The sequence below is a fragment of the Lissotriton helveticus genome, chromosome 5_1 (genome assembly GCF_964261635.1).
Source record: "Lissotriton helveticus chromosome 5_1, aLisHel1.1, whole genome shotgun sequence".
Classification (NCBI taxonomy): Eukaryota; Metazoa; Chordata; class Amphibia; order Caudata; family Salamandridae; genus Lissotriton; species Lissotriton helveticus.
The window spans coordinates 705,533,417-705,556,893 of NC_136065.1; the positions used below are offsets into that span (position 1 = coordinate 705,533,417).

At 44.7% G+C, this 23,477-nt stretch overlaps 1 protein-coding gene across 3 annotated transcripts in view; it reads left to right on the forward strand.

Annotated features, from left to right (window-relative positions):
* The window catches only part of LOC144754851 (WASH complex subunit 2-like), a 770,229-nt gene extending 749,941 nt beyond the window's left edge, over positions 1–20,288 (forward strand). For 2 of the 3 annotated variants that reach the window (XM_078643106.1, XM_078643107.1), the window contains exon 30: positions 19,570–20,288. In XM_078643106.1, the coding sequence (XP_078499232.1) occupies positions 19,570–19,709 (140 nt within the window). In that variant the 3' untranslated portion in view covers positions 19,710–20,288. The remainder of the gene's footprint in view (positions 1–19,569) is intronic. The other variant, XM_078643108.1, reaches the window with a different exon arrangement.
* Positions 20,289–23,477: the final 3,189 nt, after the last annotated feature.

Sequence of the window (23,477 nt, forward strand, 5' to 3'; positions counted from 1 at the left end):
CAGAGGTATTGTTCCAGTCTCGGTCAAGAGGAATGTCCGGTTGTCGCTGAGGGAGTACTAAGTCCTGGTCAGGTAAGAGGCATAAGCAGTACAAGAAGCCGAAGCATGCTTTCTCTTCTTAATGTCTGTAAGCCAACGCGCTGGAAGAGCCTTGGCGCTCCAGGCCTCATTCTGCGGAACCTGCGCCTGGGTCGGCTCTGCGATGTCCTGCATTTCCAGGAGCCTGAGCGACCCCCTTCCAGCTTCAAGATTTCTATGAAGCCATGTGCCGCATGTTTGGGCGACCTGACCCTCCCAGTGCATCTTTGGGCCCCGGAGGCTCAGGAGGGGCTCCATCGGGTTCCGCGCCGGCAGCCCCGGCACCAATGGCCCCCAATGGATCCGGTGGTAGATCTGAACCAGTACCGGTCGTATCCCTGCCGCTTTCCCCAGCGCCGCCCCTCGTGCCTAGATTCCCAACACCGCTGGCTCCCCCGGGCACCACCAGGCCCATTCTCATCCTTGATTACCCAGAGTCAGATCGGCTCTGACGGCACCCTTGAGTCCTAGGTCAGTTCCCCAGCCTTATTTTGAGGGGCTAGGAATGGAGGAGGATTGGGAGGATTCACAGAACCCTTTACAAGACCAGCCTTAGCACGAAATGGACTGGTATGAGAATTTGGGTGAGGCTAGTGGACTGGGTACCTCCCCGGATTCTGGCCCGATTTCTCCCCCTGCCTTGGCCACGGAGTAGGGAGTTTCATATGCTATGGTGGTGAGAAAGGCAGCGGGGGCCCTAGACTTTGACCTCGCTTCGGTGGACGTCAAGACGACCATCGTGACTGAGGTCCTGCAGCTGGGTGTCTCCTCCTTGGAACCCCTCCTGCCTTTCAGTGAGACCTTAACTGATGTCTTTCTGGGCACCTGGTCCAAGCCCAACACAACTGCTCCTGTGAATCAGCTCATTACCCCCGTCATCGTCCTGCACCGGGTGACACAAAATTCCTCGCCAATCACCCTACCCCTGAGAGTTTGGTGGTTCAGGCCTCTACCTCACAAGGCACCTTCCCTTTCCTCATGCCTGGATAGGGAATGTAAGAGGTTGAAATGTTGGGGCAAGATGATTTTCTCTTCTGCCAGCCTTGCATTGTGGTCAGTGAACACTGCATGCCTATGCGGCCGTTACCCCAAATCTTGGTGGGAAATGGTTGCGCAGGTGATGCGAAGGAGACTCAGGCCTTTCTCTCCTAAGCGCTATCAGATGGGCGATATGCGGCCAAGTTCACTATTCGTTGTGGACTTGACACCACTGACTCGATGGTCAGAGCAATGTCGTCAGTGGTGGCTATTGGATGCCACGCCTGGCTGAGGACTTCTGGCTTTTCTGGGGATGTCCAGGCTTCCCTTTGATGGCATCCATCTCTTCGGAGACCAGGCATACATGGCCCTGGAGCACTTTAAGGACTAGTGGGGTATGGCCAAGTCCTTGGGCCTCTCGGTGACCACCCGTCCCCTGTCTGCTCTTTTTCCCATTCGTGGTCACGAAAAGGGCTTTCAGCCGTGCCGCAGACGGCGCAAGTTCAGCAACCTCTGCGCTTCTGTGGGCGTGTCTCCTTTCGACCCCGTCGATCAGGCAGCCAGAGATCTAATCAGTCCATACCTCCCTCTTCAGCCTCTAAACCTTTCTAGTCCGGCCCTTCGGAATCCGCCATCCCCTCCACAACTGGCAAAACATCACATCGGACATGTGGGTTCTTCAGATAGTCCGAAAGTGCTACTGCCTACCTTTCAAGACTACCACTACCTCTATGCCTCCGACTTGGGACTCGCTGATGGAAGACCACCTGACTTTGCTTTAGGAAAAAGATAGGGCTCTCTTGGCCCAGGGAGCCACGGAGAGGGTTCCGGCGCCAGAAGTCGGCTGTGGTTGCTATTTCCACTACTTTATAGTCCTGATCTGCAAGCAGCACATTCTGGCTCAGTTTGTCTGCCCTAGACCCCAGAGACTTGATGGTAGCGTTGGACTTGTAGGACGTTTATTTTCACATTCCTGTCCTGTCCGCTCATCAGTGTTACCTGCTGTTCACGGTAGACCAGGAGCACTTTCGTTTCACTGTGCTCCCTTTGGCCTTACGAGCACCCCTCGGGTGTTCACCAAGGTGATGGCGGTGGTTACAGCTCTTCTGCGCAGATCAGGAGTGCCAGTATTCCCCTATCTCGTCCCAGGTTGTTGTCTCTCACCTCCAGACTATGGCGAACCTCCTGCTTTCCCTTGGGTTCAGTATCAACGTGCCAAAGTCACACTTTACTCCCTCTCAGACACTCCTTTTCATCTGAGCTGTTCTGGACACTGTGCAGTTTCGGGGCTCTCCTCGCGAGCGGCGAGTCTAGGATACTCGGGCTAAGCGGTCTGTAGTAATTTGATCTAACAATTGTTTTACTTCTTCTCGCACCACAACAGGCACCCTTTTAAGTTTGTGCTTGACCAGAGTAGTTCCTTTTTTTAAATCAATTTTGTGAGTGTACCCCTTAAGTTCACCCAAATCCTTTGTGAACACACCATCCATGTCTCTCAATACTTTACCTGTAGACAAATCGGACAAGCTAAGTACTTGCCCCTTTGAGTGTGGGTCAATTATTATGTGCAAGTCGAATAGCAGTTCTTCAATGCAGCTAGTGAGCCGGGATCACCAACGCCAGCCATGGACTAACTGACAACTCTAGAATGGCCATTACACGAACATTCTAACAAGCAGAGTAAGAGGACTGGATGCAGCCGAGTCCAAAAAGGAAACAGTGACATCACTACACGGTCCTTGCATGGGACCTGAAGTTTCAATGGGTGAAGCATCAGGGGAATCTCTCCGACATGGTTCAGATCTCTGAGGGAACTGCACGGGTTCTGCAGTGGTGGTTGACCAGCCGTAATTGGGTCAGAGGCAGACCCCTCTCCCTCACCCAACCACATCACATAGTAGTGACAGATGCGTCACTCGTGGGCTGGGGCGGCCATCTGGGAGAGGTGGAGATCAGAGGACTTTGGTCTCCGGCGGAATCCGACTCCACATCAACTTGCTAGAGCACCAAGCGATTCACTTGGCGTTGAAAGCAGTTCTCCCTTCCATCCACGGGAAGCTGGTTTAGATGCTCACGGACAACACCTCCACCATGTGCTACTGCAGCAAACAGAGTGGGATGGGGTCGTAGACCCTTTGTCGGGAGGCACTGCATCTCTGGACGTGGCTGGAACAGCATGGCATATCACTGGTGGTTCAACACCTGGCAGGTTCCTTGAGCGCCAGGGTGGATGAATTCAGCCGTAAATGCCTAGCAGATCATGCATGTCATCTCCATCTGGAGGTGAAGCAAGGTCTCTTTCAGCAGTGGGGAGAGCCTTGGTCAGATCTGTTTGTCTCCGTTGAGAAGGGCAATGTCAGCAGTTTTGTGTGTTGGAGTTTCCAAAGCGGCAGTCGCTCAGAGATGCTTTTTGTCTCCAATGGAGATCAGGCCTACTATACGCCTTTCCACCCATACCACTCATGCCCAGAGTGGTCAAGAAGATCAGTAGCGTCAATCCTCCGATCAGGCTGCCCCTTCGGGAGGATCTTCTGTCGCAGCAGCAGGGGAAGGTCCACTACCCGAACCTGTCCCCTTCACACCTTCTTGCCTGGAGATTGATTGTTGGGAGTTAACAACATTCCATCTTCGTTACAAAGTATGTGATGTGATTTTGGCAGCGAGGCATCCCTCTGCAAAGACTGTGTATGCCTGTTGGTGGTAGAAATTTGTGAAATTTTTACGGAACGGTCTATCGATCCTCTTTCTGCTTCCCTCTCTCAGCTCCTTTCTCTTTATTCTGACCCTTGCCCAGCAGGGCTCTCTTCTGGGCACTCTTAAGGGGTTTCTTTCGGCCTAGTCTGCATTGTAGAGGCTGACAGACTAACCCTCCTTATGTAAATCACCTATTGTAAATAGGTTTCTCAAGGGGTTTGTACATATGTTCCCACCTGCCCCATTCATCATGCCTCAGTGGGACCTTAATTTGGTTCACACCTTCCTGATGTGTGCGAAATTCGAACCTCTTCACATCTGCCTCCTCTGGCTGCTTACCATCAAAACAGCCTTTTTGGTGGCAATAACTTCTGCCAGAAGAGTGAGCAAATTGCAGGCTCTGCCATCCAGGCCTCCTTACCTCCCCATCTTCCCTGATAAGTTGATGCTTTGCAATAGGGCCTCTTTCTTGCCGAAAAAAATTACAACATTCCATGTGGGTCAATCTGTCACCTTGCCCACTTACTAAGCTCCTCTGCACCTGTCTAAAGAGGAGGAACAACTCCACCGTCCGGACCCAAAAAGAGCGTTGTACTTCTACCTTGATCGCACTAAAGAGTTCTGGGTGGAAGACCAACTCTTCGAGGGGTACCTTGGATCAAAGAAACGTCGTAGAGTGCAGATGAGAACTATCCCAAAAATGTACTGCACTGTGACAGAGAAATGTCAGACAGTAATGTGGGCATCACTGCACAAGTTCACAAAGCACTACTGCTTGAACAGTCAAGTCCACAGGGACAGCCTCTTGGCCATTCTGTCCTGCAGGGCTTCCTGGTCTAAACTTGCCTGTAGTCCCTCCCCCGGGGATGTAAGTGCTTAAGTATCTATTCTTAGGTAAGGAATCTGCAGCTAGATGTGTCTATCAGATGGACAAGTTACTTAACTAGAGACCTAATCTAGCTGCAGATTCCTTATTGACCCACCCATCCTCCCCGCACTGTGGCCAGGCTTTTCAGGTCAGGGCTAATCCCTTTTAGGGCCCTAGTTGTTCTGTGCACACCACTGTCAGTGCAATTCATGGCTCCGTGCTCCTGGGGTGGAAAGTCCTGAAAAGTAACTGACGTCAGCGCATCAAGGTGGTGCCTAAATATGTGACGCAGACGTCACTTCTGGCGCGGACAAAGCTGACAATGTTACGTCGAGCCAACTGACACCCCCTACTGGCTCACAATGGTATTGCTTGGACAATCGTTTCTGGATCCAGCCTGATGCATGGGATATTCTAAGGTAAGGAATCTGCGGCTAGATTGTGTCTTCTACCAGATAATGCGTTACCAAGGGTAAATAACTTTTCCTTTATGGTTACAAGCAGATTACAAATACAGAACAGATTACTGTGACCCTAAACTGCTTTTTTTCCCTTTGTAGTTTTTATGGGTAATGGACCTGGCACTATTCATGAAGAACTTATTTATATATATTTTTACAGGGCTTTGATTCTGCTTTCTTCAGCCATTGGCTTATTTGACTCGGAAACCTTCATTGGCTTAAGACATTACCAATAGCATCTTGAATCAGCCCACAGGAGTATTTTAGTCTCACCTTCTTTATGTTTGATGTTTCCATGTATCCTTCTGCTTTCTTTGCAATGCTTAAGGGACTATTTTACATGTGAAAAGCCCACTCTGGTAGCACACATCCGATTCTTTATCTCATCCTTGCATTATATATTCAACTTTATTTCAAGTTTTGTTCAGGAGGCCTTGCTTTTTTCAGGTCTTGACTGCCAAACCAATTGGTATTTCCTGTGCTTATGGTTTTTTGGGGGGTGGGGGAGGGACGTTGCTTTTTTTGGCCGTCTGTTGTTTCTTTTTTCAATTTTTAAAAAAAATTTTTTAATTTTTGATTTTTGCAACATCCAGACACGGCTCTACGTACTGGGTCCCTAAACGATTTACCATATATATTTTTTTTAATTGTCATTTACTGAATTCAAAAGTCTCTATCAACTTCTTTCGAAGTGTTGTATTCACAAATCTGGTTTGATTCAAATTTATAATCTGCAAAATCATATTGAACTCCGTAATAAAACATTAGAAATCTGAAACATGTAAATTTGTGTCTAACAATTAGGCAAATAAGTAGTGTGGAAGCATAAGAGTACTGAAGGGTCCTTTTTGTTATATTTAGCCTCCTGACTAACAGATTTTGTTTAAATTAGGCACATATCACTGATCATTTCAGTATGTCTTGAAAAGGAAGGAGACTGATTAGTTATACGTTCCTGTCTTCAATCTCGGTAAACCTTTCAAGCATTTGCTTCAAATGTCTGGACCAGGAGTTGCACATACATTTAATGCAAATCACCTCATCTCTTCCCTTTTCACAAAGAAGGCTATTAACCTACAAATGCTTGGGCCACATAAGTCGCCCTTCTTGAATATTGTTTTGATATTTTCCCATGATTTACGCAGAAATTCACAGTCAAGTACAACACTATACAGTGAAAGGATGAATGTCCCCAGAACTCCTTGTTAATCTTTAATAAGTTACATTGAAGCCCATTTAAGACCAGTGCTCTAGGTTACTTCACTGTAATTGCTGAATCTCTGACCTGAGCAAGAGTATAACTAATCTTTAGTGGTTCTCAAATGCCATACATGATCCTGTAAGGGACAGATGCTTGGTACAAGCTCTTCATATGTTGCTCCCACTGTAAGTAAGATATGCATAAGCAATCGCTGTGCATGTGCTTGCTGTCACATTCTTTGACCAATTGTCAGAATTTCCCGTAAACCTTATAAATGGGGATTGAATAGATCCAGACACTATATCTGCCATGTATACTCCTTGATATTTTAGTGGTTTGGTGATTTGTATCCTTATCTCTTCAGTGGTTGGTCCTTTGTTCAATTTTTGTAACAAGAGTTGTTTTTCTTTTATTACTTCATGTAGTAGTAAAAGAGTTGTTGCATTGTGTGATGACAAGCAAGTTCTTTGTCCCTAACTGACGTTTTGTGATGTATTGGTAGAAAGTAAAAAAAAAAAAAAATCCTGCATTACCTCATATGGTGCAAATGTAAGATCAAGAATGTGTAAAGATTTAAAGTATCAAGTAAAGAGTTATTTCGTAGGGAAAACACTTAGCAGTATTTTCCATCCATTTAAGAACATTTTAATGAGCTGGCTCCGAGTAAATGATCTCTTCTCACTTTTGCCTAAAGTTCCAAACACAGAAAAAACTTGTAGGAGCTGGTTGATTTTCTTTTTTTTTATTTTTTTTATTTATTATTGTTCTTGGCACAGTAAACTGCAAACAAAATCTCAATTTTACATTCAACAAATACATTGTCCAGTAGTGAAGTCCAAGTTGTGATAACTTTCAGAAGAGATAGACTCATGACTCATAGTAGTCTCGGAAGGCACCCCAGATTTTAATGCCCAGTCTTTTTTTCCTTGATCCTTTAATTGAGAATAAGCTCCACTCCAAATTATATAAGCTCAACATTTTCGCACGCCATTGATGAAAGTCTGATGGTTTTTCCTGTAGCCATTCACTAGCAATACAAAGGCGTGCAACTGTCATAGCAAAATAAATAAAGTGCCGGTGTTGAAAAAGTGTTTCCGAATTATTGTCTTTCTGAATTTTTCCTAACAGCATCATTGCTGGAGAGATAACTACCGTAGTTTTAATCACTAAAGAGATACATTTTTCCAGATGCTCAATAAGTCCCTTTAACTTAACACAATAATAAAAGATATGTATCGCTCCGGCGTCCTCCTCACCGCAGCGAAAACATTTGCCTTGGCTTCCCACTACCCATTTCGCCATTCGCTTGGGTGTATAATATAAATCACATAATGACTTAAAAAACGGAGCTTTCAAGTTCGCAGACATAAGCCCCTCCTTCGACAAAATTAGAAGATCTTCTACATCAATCTCTGAGTCTCCTAAAGTCTCTCTCCATTTCAGCTGCAATTTCTCTAAGTCATCTTTCTTGGCAGAGATCAAGGATTGATAAATCGCTCCAATTTTGGCTGATCTACTAATTTCTTCAATGACTTGATGTTGAATCAGTTTCCCACCCCGCCGAATTAAATAATCCCGTATTTGAAGATATTTAAAGAAATACCATCTAGGCAGTGAGTATTCGTCCTTGATCTCTTCATAAGATTTACACATCCCATTCTTATTAACCATATGTCCTAGCGTCTTAATGCCTTTCTGCTGCCACTTATTGGACATTACATCAGAAAAAAATGCCTGGTAAAATCCTGTGTGCATTAAATGGAGTATAGTATGACACTCTTGATAAATCCATATTTTTCATAAACCATTTCCAGACCTTAAAAGCCCCCATGATTACCTTAAACCTTGTTCGCTTGAAATAGCTCCCATCAATTTCCTTTACAAAAATAAGCTTTGCATTTATCCCAAGCTGTATTTCAAAAATATTTGACATATTAGGGTCATCCGCTTCATTAACACCTGTTATTAGGACTTTCATTTTCAATAAAAAGCAAGTGACATAATAAAAAAAAAATCAGGTACCCCCATTCCTCCCCTTAAAACTGGCAGCGTCATGTATTTCATTGCCCTTCTAGGCCTCCCTTGGGAGCTGGTTGATTTTCAGTGGGGACATTATCCTGAAATTCATAAACCATTTACAATAAGAGAAAGGAAAGGAAGGAAAGAAAGGAAAACGTATATTTCAAAATGCTATCGTACTGAAGCATCTGTGTGTGGTTATTATGTGACAAGTTTTTAATTGTAAATCACAATTATTCACAAAAAAGCCCCAAGATATACTAACAATGCAATGTCTTCCCAAATAAAGATAGTTTTCCACAAGCAAACAATCAACACCCGGTTTTTCATAACTCTCTGAAAATAATGCACAGCAAACAATATTACATCCCCACAATCAAGAGCCGGTTGACTTTCAAAGAGGGTCCACACCACATCTAGCATCTTATTATGAGAATGTATCACAGAGAACCCCAAAACTCTGATGTTAGTTGCTCTTCTTGTTTCCTATTTTTCCTCCAGTCTACAATCCAGAGCCAACAAGGCCCCATCACCTTGCTGGATTTAATTTCTTTGCAATCATAGAGGGTGCTCATCAGATTAGGAGATAGTCCTCAGTACTGATTATTATGTCACTTGTATTGATTTCTTAAATCTATCGGGCAGCATTGAAGCACAAAGTATTTCAGTTGGGACTGTACAGTTATATATATATATATATATATATTCACTGAAAAAACCATAGGTTATAGACCATATATAGTTAGGAATTAGCATTTAAAAAACCTTATTTTACTCACACAAAACCATTGAAATTCCATATATAGTTAGTTGCACTAACTATATATCGCGCACCCGCAATCCACTGCTGATCATGTCACATATTACATCATTCATGACATGGTCAGTGACATCACTGATGACATCACTGATGACATCTCAAATGACATCACTGATGACATCTCAAATGACATCACTGATGACATCATCTAGTGTCTGTGTGTTTTTGTAAAGTTTAAATATGTTTTACATATTGAAGAATGAGTGGATGTATAAGTGTCTGGATGAAGGATTTAGTAGGTGCGTGACTGACTGTATGAGTGAGTGATTAAATGTGTCTCACTGAATGCATGGGTTAGTGACTAAACTGTCTTAATTTGTGCATCATTATGTCTGTTGTTCTGTAAACTGCTGCATGTGTTGATCATTAGCTATACGAGAGGCTATATGTGTTATTAATTGGTTGCCCAAGTATTTCTATGGGAGATTGAGTTTGTGTAGGGGTGGCTGGAAGGTGTGTGACTCTATGCATAGATGTGTGAGCAGTTTATTCACTAGGTGTATGAGTTCAAGAGTGCATGTGGAAACAGCTACATGGGCAGTTGACTGTGTGCATGAGTGTATTGATGAGTGAATGGATATCTCAATGCTACATGTCATAGTAAGTACATATGTAAAACACAGTACATGTGAGAGTTGGCATATATAAATAACTGTGCATGAGAGCCACTGAATGAGTGAGTAGTTGTATCGATCATTGTGAACTTGTATCAGGGATTGTATAAGAGAGTAAATATGTGTTAGTATATGTTTCAATAAGTAAGGTGTGTTTAACTGTATAGTTGAAGAAATGGAGGTGAGATTGTTTCTTTGCATGACTGACTGGGTGTGTGAGTAACTCCATGGATGAGTGGCAGTGTGTGAGTGTCTGTATACACTGAGTGTATCTAAGGTTATATTAGAGTCTGAAGAGGTTTATCGTATTAGCACAAGAATGATGTCAAATGAGATGTCATCAGTGATGTCATCAGTGATGTCATTTGAGATGTCATCAGTGATGTCATCAGTGATGTCACTGACCATGTCATGAATGATGTAATATGTGACATGATCAGCAGTGGATTGCGGGTGCGCGATATATAGTTAGTGCAACTAACTATATATGGAATTTCAATGGTTTTGTGTGAGTAAAATAAGGTTTTTTAAATGCTAATTCCTAACTATATATGGTCTATAACCTATGGTTTTTTCAGTGAATTTTCAAGGTTTTGTAAATGCTAATTCCTAACTATATATGGTCTATAACCTATGGTTTTTTCAGTGAATTTCAATGGTTTTTTAATAGCAAATATCATAAGCTGTCGAATGTCAAGTACGTGGTAAGTGAAAACATTTTCGTGTTTATGCGCACTGATCTGCTTTGAATGGTGCCCCCCCCCCCTCATTTCTATTAGGAGTACTCTCTCTTTGCAGATAGTGAAAGGTAGTTAACGCAGGCCTTTGCCCCCATTGTAATCCGTCGTGCCTGCTTCTCTCTCCATTTGATTGATTGTTATCCAAGTATTTACTGTTTTAGAATTAGTTCTCTTTGGTTCATTCTCTATTTACAAACAAACACAGAGTCGCAATACTCTGTTTAGTCTTTGCAGATAACGAAAAATCGTGTAAAAAAAAAGAAAAGGAATCGAGCAAAATCAGTAGGCCACTAATGGGATCTCTTTTTGACCTCGCTAAAACAGAAACATTAGGAACAACCCCTCATGACAAATACAAAACTAGTGAGATGAACTGAACTCCACACAATGATGGCTGCAAAACAGCTCGGCTCCGCCACCCACCCCGCCCAAAATAACGATAAAGAACGGCTGCCATGATTGGTTGCGGAATGACCACGACGGAGCTACGAAATGGTGCTGCTCTCATGCTAACCCCAGCTTCAGTCTGAAACATCCAGAAACACTGTAGACTACCAATTCGATCAGTTCCGGTAGCGCCCCAATGTAACCCGGTAGAGAAGAACTAGCCCTCCCCTCTTTGACTGATGGTTCTTGTTGCCTGTCCCTTCTGTTGTCATTTAACAGAACTATATAGCCTGCTGAAAGGGGTTGTGTTCCGACCGCTGGTTGGTGGAGACATTTTGACTATATTCTGTACCTGCGTTGTCGCGTAATGCGTCATATGACGCGCCGCGTTAGCGCATCCGGAAGTCATCCGGGGCGCGCAGCGCGTAACGTAAGCATAACAAGTCATGTGACTTGTTAATAAAACTTTTCATTGGTTCATTTTACTTTTCTTATTGTAATGATGAAAGGCTTGGTCATATGACCTAAAAATTACGATTTTCATTACTTCCGAACATTATTTTTTCTTAAATATATGTTATAATGTTCCAGGCTAATGTACTTTCCCGGAAATTTTACAACTGTCCTGCAAGTAAAATATATTCTTTTTTCGAGAAAAAGAGCGTTTCTTCGTCCCATGACGGAGCCGTTGAGCAAAAGAGGGTCGACCTGCTGTCTTAGTCGCCGATACGCCTGAATATGAGATTCTTATCGATCACTTTATGTTGCAGGAATAGAAAACACAACAGCCCTTGACCATTTATCTTTACTGCGTTCCTTCGTATTATACCTTTTACCCTTCATGTAATTGGTCTGCTTTATTTCACTTGCCTTTTAATGATTCTAAAACAGTCACTATTATTAAAAACTTTACCAATGTATATACTACTACCATGTTTTCTTTTAAAAACCTTTATTGTGAAAATTTCATTATACAAATACGAGCCTATAACCACGTGGGCCTGCCACAGAGCAAACTGTAATCGTATATGATGAATAGACATTTACACTGTAGAGGAACGTAACGGGCGGGCCATTAGGTTGCAAGAACTAAGGTGTCTAACAGTTACGGAATCGGTGGACGTACATTTTATAATTAAAATACGACAGGGCCAGTTACAATAAAATTATCTAGATATACATTTGCGGGCAAGTACCATGGGTGACGTTAATTCGAACTTTCAACAGTACAGTAATCAATAACACATCAGAACTTAATATCAATAGGGATGTCGAAATATTCAATCAATTCTCGTCCCCGCCCGCCATGTGCTTCAAAACTGCATACGTATCTCGTGATTTCAAGGTTCTGCAACCAGTACACAACAAGGAGTTACGAGTCCCATTTATTCCGGCGCCATTTTGGGCGAGGAAGGGCAGGTCCAGGATATAGTCAAAATGTCTCTACCAACCATCGACTATGATGATGGTCATATGCTGTATTTATTAGAGTAACACTCATCTGTCCACATGAAATTAATTTGCCACAATCTAAACATGTCATTTTAATCTTTCCAAAGTTCTTCTAAATATTTGGGACCGTTTCCCTTGCCTCTGAAGCTCTCAGTGCCACTTCTTTGATGAATGTACTAGCAGGTCAGGGGTTCTCCTCCAAATCTCTCTTTTATGCAGCACTATAATTAATTGGTGCCACCTCTCCATATGACGATGCATGGTATAGTTACCACAACTATATTTTTTTTCGGTTCCTCTGGAGAGTTCATCGTGGCAGATGAAGCGTGTAACGTACCGGGCATTTACCTTTTTTTGCATGTACAGGAAAGGAAAAAAAAATCGAGCGTCCGAGTTCTAAGGTGTCCCAGTGCCATTTTAGTGGACCAGGCCCAAATCCAAAGAACAGGCCGCCATTTTGAGAGTCCTCTTGCAGCCGCCTGTCGCTGTAGCATCAAGAGCAGCCGAAACTCAGCTGAATGGCAACTGAAACGGTAAAGGGGCGCCCCACTACAGCAGACGAGCCTCCACCTAGGAAGGCCCATTCACGCCGGCTCCCCCCCCCTTCGGGCACCCCACGCCGTTATTCGGAGCAGTATTGTAGGATGGCCACACCAGTGCGGCAACTTGCTAGACATCACCTCGGTGGTAACCGAATCTCAACGCCTTGTGGTGTCTCCTATTCAGAAAACATTGTTATGCTGCCTTCGACCTATTCGCCGCAAGTGCGCACACAACTCAACTGCATAGCTTGCTAGACACCACCTCGGTGCCATCCGGATCTTGGAATGTCAGCACCTTTTGGTGTCTTCTCTTCAGAAAATATTGTTGCGCTGCCTTTGGCCCCATTCGCACATCGGTCCGCTACTGACGCCATCTCACAGGCTAATGGGGCGCCCCACGCCGAGTTTCAGCATTGTAGAATAACCACACCAGTACAGCAACTTGCTAGACATCACCTCGGTGCCATCCGGATCTCGGCGCCCCACTGCAGATGAAGTGCCTCTCAACTATGAAACCACCACGGTGACATCCGGATCTTGGCGCGTTGTGCTGCCTTCGGCCTATTCGCACATCGGTCCGCTACTGACGCCATCTCACAGGCTAATGGGGCGACCCACGCCGAGTTTCAGCATTGTAGGATGACCACACCAGTACAGCAACTTGCTAGACATCACCTCGGTGCCATCCGGATTTTGGCGCCCCACTGCAGATGAAGTGCCTCTCAACTATGAAACCACCACGGTGACATCCGGATCTTGGCGCGTTGTGCTGCCTTCGGCCTATTCGCACATCGGTCCGCTACTGACGCCATCTCACAGGCTAATGGGGCGACCCACGCCGAGTTTCAGCATTGTAGGATGACCACACCAGTACAGCAACTTGCTAGACATCACCTCAGTGCCATCCGAATCTTGGCATCTCAACGCCTAGTGGTATCTTCCATACAAAAAATATTGTTACGCTGCCTTTGGCCCCATTCGCACATCAGTCCGCAACTTAGACATCACCTCGGTGCCATCCGGATCTTGGCATCTCAGCGCCTTGTGGTGTCAGTCAGAAAATATTGTTGCGCTGCCTTTGGCCCCATTCGCACATCGGTCCGCTACTGACGCCATCTCACAGGCCAACGGGGCACCCCACGCCGACTTTCAACATTGTAGGATGGCCACAGAAGTGCGACAACTTACTAGACACCACCTCGGTGCCATCCGGATCTTGGCGCGTTGTGCTGCCTTCGGCCTATTCGCACATCGGTCCGCTACTGACGCAAACTCACAGGCCAACGGGGCGCCCCACGCCGACTTTCAGCATTGTAGGATGGCCACACCAGTGCTGCAACTTGCTGGACACCACCTCGGTGCCATCCGGATCTTGGCGCGTTGTATTGCCTTCGGCCTATTCGCACATCGGTCCGCTACTGACGCCGCCTCACGTGCCAACGTATTTTCTCCGCATTTTATACCCTATGCCGCATAACAGGTCATGTGACTTGTTTATAAAACTTTTCATTGGTTCATTTTACTTTTGGTTTCCTAATGATGGAAGGCTTGATCATATGACCTAAAAACAACACTTTTCATTGGATGAAAACTTTTTTTTTTCCCCCAAACGATGAAAGCCCCACCTTGTTTCTGGATGTTTCAGACTAAACTGGCGTCAGCATGAGAGCACCACCATCTCGTAGCTCCGTCGTGGTCATTCCGCGAGCAATCATGGCAGCCGCTCCCCACCAGAAGCCTGCAGGAGTCGGGGCCCCCAAAACTTTTGATGAATTCTCAAGGCGGAGGGGACGCTTTCGAGAATGGGGTCCAAGACCTAGCAGACAAGCGTCCGATTTCCAAGGTGTCCCAGGGCCATTTCAGTGGACCACGCCCAAAAAGGAAAGAGCCTGCCGCCATTTTGAGAGTCCTGTGGCAGCCGCCTATCGCTGCACCGCAAGAGTGGGCGCAACTCAGCTGAATGGCGGATTTTGACAAAGTGGACCAAAAGCGGATGGAATGGCAACTGAAACGGTAAAGGGGCGCCCCACTAAAACAGATGAGACTCCACCTGGAGAGGCCCGTTCACGTCGCCTCCCCCGGGGCGCCCCACGCCGTTATTCGGAGCAGCATTGTAGGATACCAAAACCAGTGCGGCAACTTACTGGACATCACCTTGGTGCCATCGTTCTGCTGCCTTGGAACTATTCGCACAACAGTTTGCTACTGATGACCCACCCCCCGCGACGCCCCACGCCGTTATTTGCTGGGTGGCAACTTACTAGACATCACTTTCGTGTCATCTAGATTTCGGCGCGTTCTGCTGCCTTGGAACTATTCGCACAACAGTTTGCTACTGATGACCCACCCCCCGCGACGCCCCACGCCGGAAATCTGGACGTTGTGCTGCGTTGGGACTATTCGCACAGCCGACCGCTACTTCGTTGTTTTTCCCTAAAAATGTTTATATGTTATTACTATTTTTGTTTTCTTGTATATATTTATAAATTATTAAAGTTTTATAATCTTACTACTTTGTCGGAGTGCTATATATTTTTAATGTGACACATAATTGTAAAAACTTTGATGTACAAAGAGTCATCCCTGGAATCTTCCGCTTCACGCTCGGTCCCCTCCCCAATCACAATACAGGATGGTTTTCAGATAATAGCAACGCTTCTGCTGTGACGGATCTCATCGAGTGTGGGCCTTGATCTACTATAACTCCTTTGAAGAGGGGTGATTCTTTACAGCTGTGGCCATAAACTACATCTGCAGGGCTAGCTGATAGCCTAGGACCGGCCTGGACAATCGGACACAGAGGAAAAGGAGTGTCAGAGGGTGCGGTAGTGAATAGGGCGAAAGGGAGGTGTCGGGCAGGCACAGGGTGTGATTCTCAGGGAAGAGCAGCGCAGATGGGGGGAGGTTTATTACCCATGCATAAGACAGAGAGCGGGGGTGACCACTGCCTGGGTGAGATGCTTGCGAGGGTGGGGAGCCATGCTAAGGATCGACAGCGTGCACAGAGTGGGTCTGGTCAAGGCATCTAAAATGGCTGCCGTGCACGACAAAAGTGTGGCATTTGAAAAAAGACAAGATGGCGCACACAATGTTTTTCAACAATTCCTGATTTCCTTCGAATCGAACGTTAACAGACGTTGGGGCATATTACCAAAGTTAAGCGATATTTATCCCTAACGATGCATTGCAAAGATTTTTTTACCGTCAGAAATTATCGCAGATAAACCTTGCTATTATCAAGGTTTATCGCAAATACGATAAAAAACGACCGCAATGCATTAATATCGCTGAAAACTCAGCGATATTCATGCATTACCGAGCTAATGCTCTTAGCCATGTTATCCACCTCCCATTGGATAACATGGCTAAGAACTGCTCAGGGCAGCTGTTACTTTTTGGAGATATTCGCGCTTATCTCGAATATTTCCAAAAGTTGATAATAGGAGATAGCGATGTTAGCGACTGTTTCCAGTCGCTAACATCTTGGCATGCCCACTTTGCATGTCATTAGTGATAAATATCACTCACATGCAAAGTGGGACCCAAGATGGTCGCTATCTCCTACTAGCCGTCGCTAACTGATGTTAGCAACAGCTAGGTAATACAGATATAATTTTATCTCCGCGAAGCGGAGCGCTGTTACAGATATATATCTTGTTTTTGAACGTTAATTTCTCAAAATGCACTGAAGCACATATATTGAGACATAGCAAAGGCACATCGGGCTACCAGTCCCTAGGAGATAGCGATGTTAGCGACTGTTTCCAGTCGCTAACATCTTGGCATGCCCACTTTGCATGTCATTAGTGATAAATATCACTCACATGCAAAGTGGGACCCAAGATGGTCGCTATCTCCTACTAGCCGTCGCTAACTGGTGTTAGCAACAGCTAGGTAATACAGATATAATTTTATCTCCGCGAAGCGGAGCGCTGTTACAGATATATATCTTGTTTTTGAACGTTAATTTCTCAAAATGCACTGAAGCACATATATTGAGACATAGCAAAGGCACATCGGGCTACCAGTCCCTAGGAGATAGCGATGTTAGCGACTGTTTCCAGTCGCTAACATCTTGGCATGCCCACTTTGCATGTCATTAGTGATAAATATCACTCACATGCAAAGTGGGACCCAAGATGGTCGCTATCTCCTACTAGCCGTCGCTAACTGGTGTTAGCAACAGCTAGGTAATACAGATATAATTTTATCTCCGCGAAGCGGAGCGCTGTTACAGATATATATCTTGTTTTTGAACGTTAATTTCTCAAAATGCACTGAAGCACATATATTGAGACATAGCAAAGGCACATCGGGCTACCAGTCCCTAATATTTTACCAAGTTTCGTGCAAATCCATTCAGCCGTTCGATTATTATTATTATTTTTTTTTTTGCCCCGCGGGGCCCTTTTAAAACCTCCACATCAAACCTAGGGGGTCAGCGAGGATCTACTATGCCCCCTTATGGTCATTTGCCCCTTCGCTTTGGCCTCCTCTTGTCTCTCGATCCTACCGAGAGACAAGATGGCGGCCGCTACGTACTGTTTGGAATGTTTACAGACACCGGAGAGCCAATCAGCTTCGCTTCGCAAAGCTCCGTAACGCGAAAAGTACGCGAAGCGGTGCGCTGTTACAGATATATATCTTTTTTTGAACGTTAATTTCTCAAAATCCACTGAAGCACATATATTGAGACCTAGCAAAGGCACATCGGGCTACCAGTCCCTACAAATTTGCCAAGTTTCGAGCAAATCCATTCAGCCGTTCGATTATTATTATTATTATTTTTTTTTGCCCCGCGGGGCCCTTTTAAAACCTCCACATCAAACCTAGGGGGTCAGCGAGGATCTACTATTCCCCCTTATGGTCATTTGCCCCTTCGCTTTGGCCTCCTCTTGTCTCTCGATCCTACCGAGAGACAAGATGGCGGCCGCTACGGACTGTTTGGAATGTTGACAGACGCCAGAGAACCAATCAGCTTCGCTTCACAAAGCTCCGTTGCGCGAAAAGTCCGCGTCCTGGGCCGCTGCCCAGTCCGCTGTTACAGATATATATCTTTTTTTAAACGTTAATTTCTCAAAATCCACTGCAGCACATATATTGAGACCTACAAAAGGCACATCGGGCTACCAGTCCCTACAATTTTGCCAAGTTTCGTGCAAATCCATTCAGCCGTTCGGGCTAAAAGTGAGGCCAACCGCCCTATGGAAATTAACATGGGAAAAACGCGTTTTGGGACCCCCCTTTATTCTCGGCCCCCCCTTGACGAACCCCCCCATAATTTTCAGGGGCTGCTCAGAAACAAAATGTGCCATTTTCCTGAAAATTTCAGCCAATTCCGTCCACAAACGCCAAAGTTATTAGACATAGAATTTTCAAAGAACCCATAGAGAAAAAATCCTAACTATAAGTTTCGTGCAAATCCATTCAGCCGTTCGATTATTATTATTATTATTTTTTTTTGCCCCGCGGGGCCCTTTTAAAACCTCCACATCAAACCTAGGGGGTCAGCGAGGATCTACTATGCCCCCTTATGGTCATTTGCCCCTTCGCTTTGGCTTCCTCTTGTCTCTCGATCCTACCGAGAGACAAGATGGCGGCCGCTACGTACTGTTTGGAATGTTTACAGACACCGGAGAGCCAATCAGCTTCGCTTCGCAAAGCTCCGTAACGCGAAAAGTACGCGAAGCGGTGCGCTGTTACAGATATATATCTTTTTTTGAACGTTAATTTCTCAAAATCCACTGAAGCACATATATTGAGACCTAGCAAAGGCACATCGGGCTACCAGTCCCTACAATTTTGCCAAGTTTCGTGCAAATCCATTCAGCCGTTCGATTATTATTATTATTTTTTTTTTTTGCCCCGCGGGGCCCTTTTAAAACCTCCACATCAAACCTAGGGGGTCAGCGAGGATCTACTATTCCCCCTTATGGTCATTTGCCCCTTCGCTTTGGCCTCCTCTTGTCTCTCGATCCTACCGAGAGACAAGATGGCGGCCGCTACGGACTGTTTGGAATGTTGACAGACGCCAGAGAACCAATCAGCTTCGCTTCACAAAGCTCCGTTGCGCGAAAAGTCCGCGTCCTGGGCCGCTGCCCAGTCCGCTGTTACAGATATATATCTTTTTTTAAACGTTAATTTCTCAAAATCCACTGCAGCACATATATTGAGACCTACAAAAGGCACATCGGGCTACCAGTCCCTACAAGTTTGCCAAGTTTCGTGCAAATCCATTCAGCCGTTCGGGCTAAAAGTGAGGCCAACCGCCCTATGGAAATTAACATGGGAAAAACGCGTTTTGGGACCCCCCTTTTTTCTCGGCCCCCCCTTGACGAACCCCCCCAAAATTTTCAGGGGCTGCTCAGAAACAAAATGTGCCATTTTCCTGAAAATTTCAGCCAATTCCGTCCACAAACGCCAAAGTTATTAGACATACAATTTTCAAAAAACCCATAGAGAAAAAATCCTAACTATATATACCTACTGGCGACCGCCAGTAGGTAATATATATGTGTGTGTGTGTGTGTGTGTTATTTATGTACAGATGTAAATGAATAGGTATTTAAACAACATCATTATTGTGGTGCCTTTGAGGTTTGAAGGACATAAATTCATGCTCCGTAAGTGTAATCGTCCTATATTCATTTTCTGTTGAGAATACTATGAATTAAGCAAATACGTAAGATATTGTCAAAACATTTGTTTTTTACAGATGACATTTTTTCATCCGCAAACCAAGTGAAGACATCCAAATCCAAAGGGCGGCCTGAAAAGTCTGATTTAGAAACAAAAACTGAAAGTAAAGCTTCTAGCGCATTTGATGACCCTTTAAATGTCTTCGGTGGCCAGTGAAAGTTGGAGGAATAAAACAAAGTTAAAGATATTTTTACACTTTTATATTGTTGAGAAAGTCATATCTTCATAACATCTCCCAACAAAAACTTTCAGTGTGTAATATATATGTATGTCTTGGGTTAAATCAGCACTTCTATATCAAGATGTTTATAATGTGTAGTTGACTTAAATCATGTTGTTATTGAGCAATAATGTATAAAATATTGTGAACATTTAGGCTAGGTCTCACATTTCTTATGAGAAACTGCATCACCTCAGAACTTTGTAGATGAACTGGTTTCAGTGGTTTTAACAGCTCTCCAGCCATATGTTTCATATATGTCGGAGCCACACAGTTGAAATTAGTATTTTCTTCCTAATGCCTCTTACAAAGTTAAAAATTACTAGAATGATTAGACATATCAACCTGAAAAATGGACGTTTGAGTGTGTATCTTAATGTGTGCACAGCTTATGCATCTAATCATGATTAACAGTGATACAAACCTGTTTCTTTTCCATCATACATGAAGGCACTATGGAAGTGTACTGCCAGAAAAATGAAGAAATGTTATCCATATTAAATAACTAAAATATTTATCATGTTCTATAAATCAAGTTGACATTTTTATTACTGACTTTTCCTGTGTATGTGATATGTAGATTTTTGGTTGGGTGTGAAGTAACAAGTTTAATAGTGATCGTATTACTTCTCCAAAATCTATCTTACACAATAATCAGCATGAATGTTTTTTGTCCGATCAAGTCAGATGACAATAGCACTTTAACTGAAACACTTCACTCTTTGGACATCAAATCTGAGTTAGTCAAAACTCGTTCATAGTATTAGCCTACATAAATGGCTGACTGTGAGGACACTGGTGTGTCTGAGAATGATGCTTCCAGAATCTTGTGTTTTTGTTGTAGTTAAACCTGACACATAGCCATAGCTGCATACATGGAAAATTAAAGTCCCCCAAATGAGATTGGGTACAGAGACAATTAGAAAAACAATTGATTAATGGATTAGAAGGGGCATCATTGCAAAACTCTGCTCTCCGCATGCCGTCCCCTAACAGTAGCAGAATATGCATGCGTCAGATAATGCTACTTCAGGGGGAGCCTACTAAAGGCCTAAGAAGTATTTTTTCGTATTTAAGAGTTGCTATGCCCCCACCTGTATAGTTGCCAGGTAGATCTCCCAACTTTTAAACAAAACTTTTGGTATCAAAACATTGAGTTTGAAATTACATGCCATCACCTACATCCAGTGACTGGCGAGGGGCTTACCTTTCCCCCCAGATAGTTGCAAAAAATATTTTGATTGGCATTTGTCAAAATAACAATACAACGAGAGCTGGGATGGGGAGGATATGAAGGACAGGAGGAAGTAAATTAGGCGATAGGGGAAAGACAAGGAAAAGAGTCAGGGGGGGGTATTACGGTTACACCATTTCGATCATGAATAAGTACAAAATACACCACTCATATTGTCCAATACGGGCATAGACAGGGACATATGCCCAGAGTGCAGGGGCTAAAGTATTAAAGGCACATAAGAAAGATCACAGAAGCACAATGCAGGGGGAGCGTCAAAATCACCCAGGAAGACACTGAAATAAAGTCTGTAACAGCATAAGAACAGCACATTGCGTAGCGAAAAACAGTGCATAAATACAATTGCTTTTCAGCTACCCCCATCAGGTTGGTCCCCATACCTGGCCACATCCAACACGGGTGTGTCTGAGTCCCTGACACGGAGGAAAGAGCAGACAGCTCCCAAATATCCCTGGGGCGAGAGTGCAATGGCATAAGCTGCCAAAAAATGTGAATTGTTCCTGGCAATATGCCAAATCATTCAGACATACCCAGGAGGAGGGGGAAGCCTCCTACCCCAGAACATGGCGACCCTACATTTAGCTATCAGGAGTAACACGGCGGTAGGCCAACAGTGGGGGCTGGGTGTGTTATTAACATAACCCAGTAGCCACACCAAAGGAGTGAGGGATGGTGAATGTCCTGTGATCGTGAGGATGATGGCAAACACCTCCGTCCAAAAAGGATGCCCTCTTCAGTCACTGCCACACAAGGTGAAAAAAAGGAATCAGGGGTGAAATTGCAATGCAGACAGCAAGGATCCGGGGGTCAACTCCATTTTGAAGAGCTGCATCGGGGTGCGATACAGACGGTGTGAAAATTTGAAGTGGATGAGCCAAAGTCTATAGCTTTGGGAAGATGCTCCAATTGACCACTGCAGAAGGACCATTGCGTATCCAAAAGGGACGGGGAAAGGTCCCCCTCCCATGCCGCACGTGCCCTTGGAGATACAGCTAGAGAGGTACGCTGCACGGTGTCTTAAAGCCGAGCGATCACTCTGCGAGGAGATGGTGAAGTGAGAATTTGCTCTGGAGCTGGGAGGGGCGGTGGCAGAAAAGGGAATGTATTATGTATTATTATTGTGGAGAAGTGTGGCTCAATGGTTAGAGCGGCAGACCCTGATGCAGAGGTCTGGCCCGGGACCCAGGGTTCAATTCCCGCCTCGGCGGGTCTTGGGCTCAATTTCCTCGGACCTGATCATTCTCACCTCGGTGCCTATTCTAATCATGGGTCCCACTCTGCAACTCTGGGCAACAGCTTGCTTAATCTCCACAACGGCCCCAACAGCGCTGGGATGCCTAGCTTCACCTTGGGGGTGACCAGGAGTGGGCATTTCACAGGGAAAAGCCAGGAAGGGTTCCACAGCGGTATGCGTACAGCGCCAAGACACCTCAGGGTATAAGTGCGCTATACAAGTACGAATTCATTCATTTCATTCATTATGTAGAATGCGGCAGGTGGCTCATAGTTTTTCTTTTTTTTTTTTACTTTATTTATAGAATTTTAACAAACTCAGGCCTGCCATCCTGAACAATGGAGCAAACAGCATACATATAGGTGCAAGACTGTCCTCGTATACATATAGCAGTGCAATATTCAAATCGTAGCAAGAGGAAAAGAGTGATTCCACATTTTGTTTGAGGTTCTGAGGTAGCATGCCGTCTTGCCAGTCCATGCAACCATCTAGGCGTTGGCGGCCGCAGGCCAGTAACAGAGGAAGAACAAGGTGATGCAGGGTAAAGTGAGAGGTCTCAGATGGACCGCATTAAGCAAAAGAGAGATGGGGAGAATAGAGAAGCATGAGAGTGGATGAGGAAGAAGGGGAGGGAAGGTTCTTCCAATAAGTTGGAGGGATGGCTACTCCGGCATGTGAAACAGGCCCATCTGTAGCACGCAAGAGATCACAGTCGCTCACATCTCCATTGCTGTAGCATGCACATGATCATCAGAGTGTGCCTGCAGGAAACTTGGCAATGGTTCCCATATGTTGCGAGGGCGAGCCTGCGCCAGCATAAGTTCTCAGAACTTGGTTGTGGCAGAAGGCGGCATCTTTAAGCCATTCGTCTCTGCGGGTTTGCGCCTGCGGCTCCAGATAGCAATTCGTCTCTTGGCCAGCAACAGCATCATAGCAGTCAGTCTCCCTACATTTACTGTGAGGTTTTGAAAAAGGTCAAGGTGCACCACTTAAGCGTTTTTGCAAACTATTATCTCTAATAAGGTAAACAGCAATAATCACATCAGCTATTTCTTGTATTCTTGAAGGTTCTTTATTCAGTTCAGTTGAAAAAAACTATACACAGGATCTACAGCCGACGCGTTTCGTCCTCAAGGGACTTCTTCAGGGCTGTTACAAAAAAGACAATATACAAGACATACAGTTAAAACTTACATTAAAAACTATTTAAAAAGC